Source organism: Euphorbia lathyris, chromosome 8 (assembly GCF_963576675.1).
Source record: "Euphorbia lathyris chromosome 8, ddEupLath1.1, whole genome shotgun sequence".
Classification (NCBI taxonomy): Eukaryota; Viridiplantae; Streptophyta; class Magnoliopsida; order Malpighiales; family Euphorbiaceae; genus Euphorbia; species Euphorbia lathyris.
The window spans coordinates 24,253,221-24,263,344 of NC_088917.1; the positions used below are offsets into that span (position 1 = coordinate 24,253,221).

The 10,124-nt window shown below is 33.8% G+C and overlaps 1 protein-coding gene across 3 annotated transcripts; it reads right to left on the reverse strand.

The window, feature by feature from the left end:
* Window positions 1-3,560: 3,560 nt before the first annotated feature.
* LOC136203559 (6,7-dimethyl-8-ribityllumazine synthase, chloroplastic-like) lies at window positions 3,561-7,930 on the reverse strand. Of its 3 annotated transcripts, none has more exons than XM_065994745.1 (9): window positions 7,663-7,929; window positions 6,740-6,953; window positions 6,546-6,664; window positions 5,737-5,832; window positions 5,550-5,645; window positions 5,336-5,414; window positions 4,109-4,155; window positions 3,979-4,038; window positions 3,561-3,881 (listed from the first exon to the last, which is right to left on the reverse strand). In XM_065994745.1, the coding sequence occupies exons 2-9, from the start codon at window positions 6,873-6,875 to the stop codon at window positions 3,843-3,845; spliced, it is 672 nt and encodes a 223-aa protein (XP_065850817.1). In that variant the 5' UTR covers window positions 6,876-6,953; window positions 7,663-7,929; the 3' UTR covers window positions 3,561-3,842. The 3 variants fall into 3 exon arrangements, with proteins under 3 accessions (XP_065850817.1, XP_065850816.1, XP_065850818.1); XM_065994744.1 differs by having other exon boundaries at window positions 6,740-6,876; window positions 7,663-7,927; XM_065994746.1 differs by lacking the exon at window positions 4,109-4,155 and having other exon boundaries at window positions 6,740-6,876; window positions 7,663-7,930.
* Window positions 7,931-10,124: the final 2,194 nt, after the last annotated feature.

Genomic DNA, 10,124 nt, shown 5'->3' on the forward strand with positions numbered 1-10,124 from the left:
AATTAGACATGTAATTATAAAAACAAAATTTCGGAAAATTAGACATGTAATTATAAAAACAAAATTTAGCATAGTTCGGATAATTTTGCTTATATTTTTATGGGCTAAAAAGCACATAATTCATTAATGATCGGCAAGTTGTGATAAGAAATGATAAATATCATCATTTACTAAAAATATTACTCTCAAATCTTAATTATGGTCGGATCCGATTACACTAAAAAAAAACTCACACAATAGCACGAGCTTCAAAACTTTCTATGCAAATAAGGAAACAATGGAACTCAGAGCCTATATAATCCTTTTATTAGTAGGATTCAATTAAGAGGAAATTTTATTATTCTAATTAACAACAACAAAATTAAATAGGATGTTAGACATGTTTTTAATAGATATTTGGTCAAGTGAAACCTAAACATAACAATTTCTTTAATTGTATGCATTTATCGGATTCCTCATATAATTTAGAAGATTCAGAGAAAGATTGAAGAAATTATTATAAAAAATTTATAATAAAGTTGTGGACGAATAGTAACTTATGAGTCTTGGCGAGGTACTTCCAAGGTACTCGACGTCTCTGTGCTAGGAACGGTTCCTGCGAACACTCTGACGGTCAAGTTAGTGTGGGAATAATCGAGGTGCAAAGTATATGTTAGAGAGAGATGAAAGCATACCCTTCTTATGTAAGTATTGGGGTTTATATAGGTTTGAATGTGGCCTGGTGGGCTAGTACTTGCTTGAGTTAGGTGGAATATGGCCATTGAGCAATAAGTGGGCTCGAGCTTGGCCCAGATATCTTATCAATTTAAATTTCTCTTTTCAAAGAAATAATTTTATTTATTTATCTTTTGTTTCATGTCAAAATTGATTTAATATGTTATATAAAGAGTTGAATATCTGCTTTTTAGGTTTGAGGTAAGATGTAAATTGTACTTTAAACAATAATCAAGATCTCTAGTTTACTCTAACATTGAAAATGGATAGACTACTCTTACCTAAACAGTTTTTTTTTTTTTAAATGATTTGGTATGGGTTTTAATTTTTTCAAAAAAAAAATTCTGATTTTTTTATTTATGTTTATAAAATAGGATCAATCATTTATTAATTTTTACTGTTTAGTCCTTATATTTTAATAATATATTATTTAATTATTAACTTTTGTTATATTCAACAATTTAATCTTTTATATGGAGCGACTAAACTGTTTAAAATTCAAATATTTGAGGAGCTAAATTATTGAATAAAACAAAAATTAAGAACTAAATGTAAAACCCAATTTACAAACAGTATGTTAGTTAAAAAATATAAGACTGATACATTATTTACTCATAAAATGTAATATTTTTAACTTAATTATGTAAATTGCTCTATTTTTTTTTTTTTTTGGTCATGGGTCCAAATAGTTTGTTTTTTTATACTCAAGTGAGACCGAAGTCACATCTAATCAACACCACTGCTTATTCTACGTAATATTATAAGGTAAAAAATATAATTAAGCTTTACATGTTTTAAGAAGAATCAAAAGACCGATTAATTATTTTTCCACATTAAACCTTGACCATTCATTCTATTTTGAATTTGGCCCTTATTGAACTTTTCAATCGAGTTTGAACGACATGCATTGTTAGGACGATTCGGCCTACTGATGTTGACAAATAAAAATAAGAATTTGTTAACTATGATAGAGAGTAAAAAATAAAAAGAAATTACAAAAATCAATTTCAATAGGTTCTTCCAAACTCGATCTTCTACTCTCCATTTTGTGATTTTCAACATTAGAATCACCAAATCGATCTTCTCCTTTCCCAAATTCGGTGAAAAAGTTAAATAAAGACCAATCCATAGCAAAATCAATGATCAATGACTCAATGTGGAAAAATAATTGATCAGAGGCGTGATCTTTAAAACTGAATTCATGAACTTAATTATGATTTTTATCTAATATAATAGTATCAACAAAAATATTCCCAAATTATTCAAAACTTTTTTTTGTAAAATTTTCAAATTACATTCTCTTTCATTATGTGAGTAGTCTTTCCTACATCCATAAATGAGAAAATAAAAAAGATCCAGTAGAACATAAAAAATGTAAAAATGCGTATAAATCGTTATATATACATAAAAAAAAAAAAAAAAAGTAAAATTTACATACAAATTCACTTTCTAAAAACTATCTATCTACTGTTACACATGTCTCATGCATATCATAAAATTTCTAAATTTGTCAAATTATATTAAATCTATACAAATTTTTAGTATATAACGAACAACCCTTTAAAGAAGGGCATAATTATTATTAAAGTATTTAAAATAATTATAACAATTAAAAAAACAAAGACCCTGTTTGTGAATTAGCGGTTAGCTGATTACATTAGTTGATTTGACTAGCTGTTTGTGTAGACCTGTTTGGTAAAAATTAGCTGATTGATAATAGCGGTTTGTGCAAAAAGACGAATAAGGGCATTAATTTTGGCGCAGGAGAAGAGGGAGTCTATCTATTAGGGTTAAAGAAGTCCATTAATTTTAATATTCCAAAACGCTAATTGAAAAGGCTCCTTTTAAGAGCTTTTTCTAAATTAGCGTTTTCATCCCAAACCTCTCTCCACCAAACACTCCAATCAGCGGTTTTAGTGGTCAAACCTCTAAAATTGGTCAAAACCGCTCTTTTTATCCCAAAAAGCTGTTTACCAAACAGGGCCAAAATAAACTCCTATGTCAGAATGGAATTCACAAATCCATTCATAATTTTTTCTTAAACTCCATTAAATCATTAACTCCAGTTCCAATCCATGTACATTCATAAACTCCATTAAATCAATAACGCGAGTTCCAATTCATACTAAATCCATTCACATGAATTTTCACATGCACCTTAATGAGCAATTGAATTTGCTCATTCACTAGGCTTATTAGAATCATAAGGTGGAGATTCAAAGCATCATGAGGTTTAGATTTAATAAGCCTATATCTAAAGGTGAATGAGCAAATTCTACGTGCTCATTAAGGTGCATGTGATCAAGACTGATCCATTCATAATCCCTTCTTAAACTCCATTAAATCATGAACTCCAATTTCAATTTATGTCTTGTGGAATCGACACCAAAAAGGAAAGAAAGATTCACTTGTAAAAGTTGAATTATCATATTCAGAGAAACTAAAACTAACTGCAGATCTCTCTTTCCATCATTTCTGATTCTATTTTAATTAATAGTTAAATAAATAATTTAATGTCTATTAACTGCTATTTTGACAACATTAAAAATACTTTAATAGATTTCTGATATTTCCAATTAAAAACATATTGTGATGATAAAAGACAAAACCATGAAATACATAACTGTAAAAAAAATTCCAAAACTGCTTTTGAGCGTAATTTCCTCTCAATTTTATGACATTTCAAGTGATTTCTCTTTGAAAATACTTATTTATTTTGGAAAGTAAAAAAAAAACGTGATTGAGCTAGGAGAAAGTAGGCCCGATTCTTTCTTTATTAATGTATAATGCAGAATTCAATCTACATTCTAAATGTTCCTTTGAATTTCTAAAATCTGAAGTATAAATAAGTTATAAAAAATTCTAAGAAATTCATTTGTATGAAACAAGGTTCAATATCCACTACTGTCTCAACCTGTAACTTATGCACAATATCAAGCATGTGCTTACAGGGTCCAATCTAAGCAGTTTTAGAGCAAATAAAATTTAGCAAAAATGCAATAAAAATTATGGATTTGCAATACGCGATAAAAACCTAGCCGAAAAATCACCTTGAATGTTGAAGCCACTTTTTAAATGTCCCATCTACTCCCAAGGAAATAAAGGCATTCAACAGTGTGTCTGCGTCTCTACTTCAAATGATGCTCAAACAAGGAAGCCATCTCAATCTGCAATTACAAGCCAAATTAACAAAGCATGAAGAGAATTATCCAGTACAATACATAAATAAATAGAGGAAACAGGCATCTAATAAGCTCAACTTACAGCTGTCAATGCTCCCTCAGCACCCTTATTCCCAGATTTCCCACCAGCTCGATTTATGGCCTGCAGTTGTTATATGTAATATTCTCAGATTAAATTCTAAACATAGCTCCTCTGAATAATGTATCTTTACCTGCTCCATGTCGTCGCATGTCAGAACACCAAATATGCATGGAACTCCTGCTTTGTCCAGACAGGATCAGAAACTATTACAATACTCATGGACAAATTGAGACATACACATTAAATTGATTAACAATTTGTTGGAAAAAGATGGATCGCATCTTATTTTTTTAGATCACGTGTTATGTGCACTAGCTTCACAAAGGTCAAGAGATCGCAAAAAAGTTATTCACAAGCTGATCCAGCCAATCACATTTTGTTGGAAGAAGAGTGTGGCATGATATCGTACTTGTGTCCATAGTTATTAAAGGCGCAAGGCGCACTAAGGCGCAAGGGGGGTCCTGGAGCCTTGGCGCAAGGCGCAACTTAAGGCGCGCGCCCGAGCGACCCGAGGCGCACACAAAAAAAATATCATAAATTCATAATACTAGTCACAAATAATCACAAATAGTCAAATAACAACAATAAAACCATAAAATGCATGAGTTAAGTTCTAGTTAACTACTAAGGCATGAGTTAACTGTTGCGATATGTGAAGTAAAAACTGTCGATCTTTGTCTATCCATGCTTTTCTTTTATTTTCTGAACTTAAAAGACCCTAAAATACCTTAACCTTAAAATACCCTCAAAACCCTAAGTACCCTCAACCCTAAAATACCCTAAGGTAGCTGAGGCGCGCGCCTTGCGCCTGGCTTAAGGCGCGCGCCTTACTGACCGCGCCCGCCTTTGGGCTCCAGAGGCGCTAAGGCTGGAGCCTTAGCCGAGGCGCGCCTCAGGCGCGCCTTTAGCAACACTGCTTGTGTCATTTGATGCATTTGGAAGAAAGTTTTTACAAGAAAAAATCAAGAGTTAACTGGATGCATTTGGGAGATGGTACATTGTTTTCTTTCAAAAGCAGTTTAAGATTAGGAAGGAAATGAATAAGATAGTCAGTCTGTCTCTTGAAGATGGGAGAGTTGTCACCGATAGAAGAGATATTAGTCAGGCCATGGTGGAGTTTTATCAAGAGTTAATTGGTACTAGTAGCTAAAAGGTTGAGGCATGTGATCTAAATGAAAGCATGACTTGAATGCGTATATTTTCAAACAAGTCAAAATAAGTAAACAAACAACTATGAGCTAAGATGTGCTTGAAATTCGTGTGTGAATGACTGTAAGATTGTTTACTAATGGTAGTATATCTGAAAGAAAGATAATGATATTATCAAAATAACAATTCGAAAGCAAAAATGACCAACCTGAATTTAAACCAGCTGAAAGTACTCCGGATGCTGCTGAATTAGCAACTGCATCATAATGCGTAGTATCACCTCTTACCTACTAATCAAAAATGAATTGATAAGATAGGTCCAACAAGTGTCGTTGTACATAAGAACCTAATTGTCATATCTACTACTTAACCATATGTTTCTGAACTCACTAGTAACTATAGAGTACAGGAAGATATCATACCACAGCTCCAATGCATAAAATTGCATGATACTTCCGTGACTTCCCAAGCTTTTCTGCAACAACACCTATTTCAAAACTGCCAGGAACCCAGACGACCTACGATGAGAAAATCAAAAGTAACTATGGATGCCGACATTTGCCTAGTGAAATAAAAGGATATCACAGCTCGCCTTAAGCATTATCCTACATCAATATCTTCTTCATTAACTGAGTAGCTCTTGAAAGTTTCCAGAGCTCCCTCCAAAAGCGGCTTCGTCACAATCTCATTGAACCTTGCTACAACCTTTCATGTAATTCCAGTCAAATAAGCAATCAAATAAAATTTGATAAGATTATGACACAAATAAAACAGCATATGCCTGAAATGTATTCACTACTTAATAGTATCTACTATCACTGCATCTAGAACCCAAAAACATAAGGGTTTATTGTAACTCAAAACAAGGATGGTTCAGCAAATATTTATTCCCATTGTAATCTGCAGAAGTATGAAACTGCATAATGAATAGTTTCTGTAAACAAAGGTCTAACTCACCCCAAAAGGTATCTCAAAGGTGAGGATTGCCTCACATATTTAAGGAACCATATAGCTTCGTCATTTAGCAATGTGGGATGTCTAACACGCCCGATGCATTTGGTGCGTGATGCTAATATTAGCGGGAGCCCCAACATTGAATCATGGCTCTGATATACCATGTAAACAAAGGTCTAACTCATCCCAAAAGCTACCTCAAAGGTGAGGATTGCCTCACATATTTAAGGAGCCATATATATAGCTTCCTCATTTGGCAATGTGCGATGTCTAACAGTTTCTTCACGCAATTTACAATTAATCTAGAGCTCAACCCGTGGCTAGGTCAATCACTTATTGGGGTAGCACAAATGAGATTAATGAAGAAAACAAAGTATAGAGGTTTAAATTGTTCAAAAATATGAATTTCAACAAAATTTTGAAGCCTAAAAAATTCGAAAATAAGAAAAAGAACAGGTACTAACCACAGCGAAGCGAAGGCCCTCTGTTCTGGTGAGGGATCCGACCAAATGTCTAACAGCCGCCGTTTCCACAAACGACGAATGCTCCTTCCTCCTCTCGAATGAAACCGATGCACCCAACCCTGTACATCGAAAACTAAGAGCTTAACAATGATCTTACATAGTGTAATTATCTTGGGAAGCGAACCAGTTGCAACCTGTCATAGAAGTAGAAGAGGAGAAGGAGAGGTTCGCCGGTCTATGAGGAAGAAAGCCATGGTGGGCATGGTTACTATGAATATGAGTAGCAGACGAAGATGCAAGACGGAGACGCGAAGCAGCAATTGGAGCCATCCTGATTCAGGATAGAGAAGAGATGCAGAGCGAGAGCTGAGGATTTACTTTATAACATATAGAAGAGAAGAAGAGGAGCTGAAATGGAAATTATCACCAAGAATTCTGTTATTTATTTTGGGTTTATGGGAAAATTATCTAAAATCACACTTTCGGTAAAACCATTATTTGATTTATCATGTACTTTCTAACTTTTTTTTTTTATAAACGAAAACAAGATTGTTTATAACCTCATTATAGGATTAAGATTAACAATAAGATATTCATTCATGTTATTAATTTGAACAAATGGGAGTATATAGTCTTAAATAACATTAGCAGTAGCTTGATATTAATTTCAATCCAAATGAGAATTTTAAAATTAGAAACTTCAAATATCTACAAGTTCAACTTTACCACCAGATAGCCTTCAATTAGTAGTAACATTGTAAAATCCCATCAAAACCCATAACTGTCCAGGTAAAATCCCAAAAAAAAACCCATTCAGAAAATTGAAAACTGCAGAGTATGTTCATTCAGAGTTGTGTAAAGCACTATGAACTTTTAGAGCTTTACATTCAACAATCTGATTAACTACTCATTCAGAAAATTGCAGATTGCAGAGTTATGTTCTTTTTTAGCAGAAGAAAGATAGGCAAAAAAAATCTCAAATTACAGAATATCCCTCGCAAGGATCCAACAGAATCATTCAAACAAAGAGAATCACATAACTAAAATAGATCATATATGGCTTCCATGGTTAGCAGAAAAAGAAAGAGCATCCAGAAAAAGAAAATAACTATCTAACCTTGAAACAGTTAAGAGAACTCGAGAGTAAATGAGATGCAAGTTCGACGAGCGGAGGTTCGAAATACTCAGAGAGAGAAGAGAAGTGATTGAGAGCCGCAAATTGAAAGGACGGAAGCTTTTCGACACGGCGGATGACACGGCTGAGATCGGTTTCAATGGAGGTGTCAACTCCGACAGTGGCGTCCGACGAGCGAAGATGGTGTCCAACCAGGAGTCTTTCAGGCGGTGAAGCTGCTGAATGGGTAGGGTTTAGGCTCGGTTGTTTTTAGGGTAAATAATTTATTACGCCTCTAACTTTCCTATTTTGAAAAACACATTATAACATTCCTATTTTTTTTATCAATATGCACTCTTTAATCATTCTATCTGTTTTATTTTAGAAGAGTAAATGGTCATTTTGTATCTACAATAACTGTCCTAAAAGCTAAGATATTTTCAGTTAAAAATCGAAAAAAATAGACAGAATGACCAACTGGTTAATATTGATAAAAATTAAGGATCTTATAATATATTTTTTCAAAATAGGGAACTAAACGGTGTATCAAATAAAAAATAGACAATTAATAAATTATTTACCTTTCTTTTTAACTTAATAATAATGATGGTAGAGTTTCAAATGATTTGAATGATAATATTAAACATTAATAAATTTATAATAATAATAAGAATTGTAATAATAATAATAAATATATTATTAAAGATAAAATTAAATTAATATTTAAATTATTATTGAATACCAAATAAAATTTCGGTTCAACTAGGTTCGATAAAAACAATTATATGTGATGAGGAAGGTGTGTGCCATTTCAAGATCACCATAAAAACAAAAGTTGAAATGTATTAACTTGTTGTTCATTTGCTAGAATTTTCACATCATTAATATCGGATGGGAATGAAGTATCCATGATGTTACAGTGTGAAAAGATTCTGTAGCTGATCTGCATCCATCTAAAGATAAATCTTTTGACTTTCATAACAAACTAATCATTGATTCTAATTTTTTTTCTCATAATTTGTAGAAAAATATTATATAGTGGATTCGGGATATCCAAATACGCTTGGGTATTTATCCCCAATTAGAGACTTCAGAATTATATATCATAACGCCCTGCTAGTATACTTCTCCAGATAAACGACGGGTTATGACCCAATTTCGCCTGTAAAAAACCAGAATAAGGAAAATACTTCGCCTTAAGCAACTGAGCCGCTAACGAATCAGGATGCTGCATTATTTTCCATCCCTGTTTGGCTAGGAGAGCTAAATTAAATTGTTTGATATCTCTGAATCCCATACCTCCTTCTACCTTCGATGAACACAAACTCGACCACTGCTTCCAATGAATTCCAGACCCGTTTTCGCCAGAAGATCTCCACCAAAATCGATTCAACATCTTGTTGATATCGTCACATAATTGGTCTGGCATAACAAATACACTCATTAAGTAAGTGGAAATCGATTGTAGAACCGATTTAATTAGTACCTCCTTCTCAGCTCGTGACAAAAAAATTTCTTTCCAATTCGATATACGAGTCCAGATTCTATATTTAAGAAAGCCAAAGGTATGCATTTTACTTTCTCCAACATTGATTGGAGCTCCAAGGTACAACCCTATATCAGCCACCTCCGTTATCCCCAGGGTAGCAGTAACAATACTTCGATCACCAACAGCCGAACCTTTACTAAAGAAAAGCGAAGATTTTTGCAAATTAATCTCCTGACCTGACGCCTGCTCGTAAGCTTGCAGACAATCGAGATAAGAGCCTCCTTTTGGCTAGCTTTAAAAAAACAAGTAACTATCGTCGGCGAAGAACAAATGAGAGATCTTAGGCGCACCGTCAATCACTGAACATCCATGAATTAATCCTCGCCTCTCCTTTGCTTTGAGAATCAACGAGAGACCCTCCGCGCACACCAGAAACAAGAATGGGGAGAGAGGATCTCTTCGTCGTAGTCCTCTAGTTGGAATAATCGGCCCAATTTCATGACCCTCCTGTGCAATTTTATATTGTACCGTCGTTACACATATCATCATGCAGGAAAAACCAAGGTCGTCAGCATGTTCCGTAAAAACTCCCATTCCACACGGTCATACGCTTTACTCATGTCGAGTTTCAACGCTGACATACACGTTTTGCATTTTAATTTCAGCTTGTGCAGTACCTCATAAGCGACAATGATATTATTCGTAATGGATCTACCCGATAAGAACGCACTTTGAGTTTCCGATATGACAGCCGGTAAGACTAGTTTGAATCTGTTAGCCAACATCTTAGAAAGGATTTTGAAAAGGACATTGCATATAGAGCAATTGGCCTTAAATCAGTGACCACTTTTATCTCCGGTTTCTTCGGAATGAGCACAATGAGAGTGTCGTTGAGATGTGCAGGAATTTGAGATGAATTGAGGAACTCGAGACAAGCCGAACTAATATCAGGCCCCACAATGTTCCAAAATCTCTG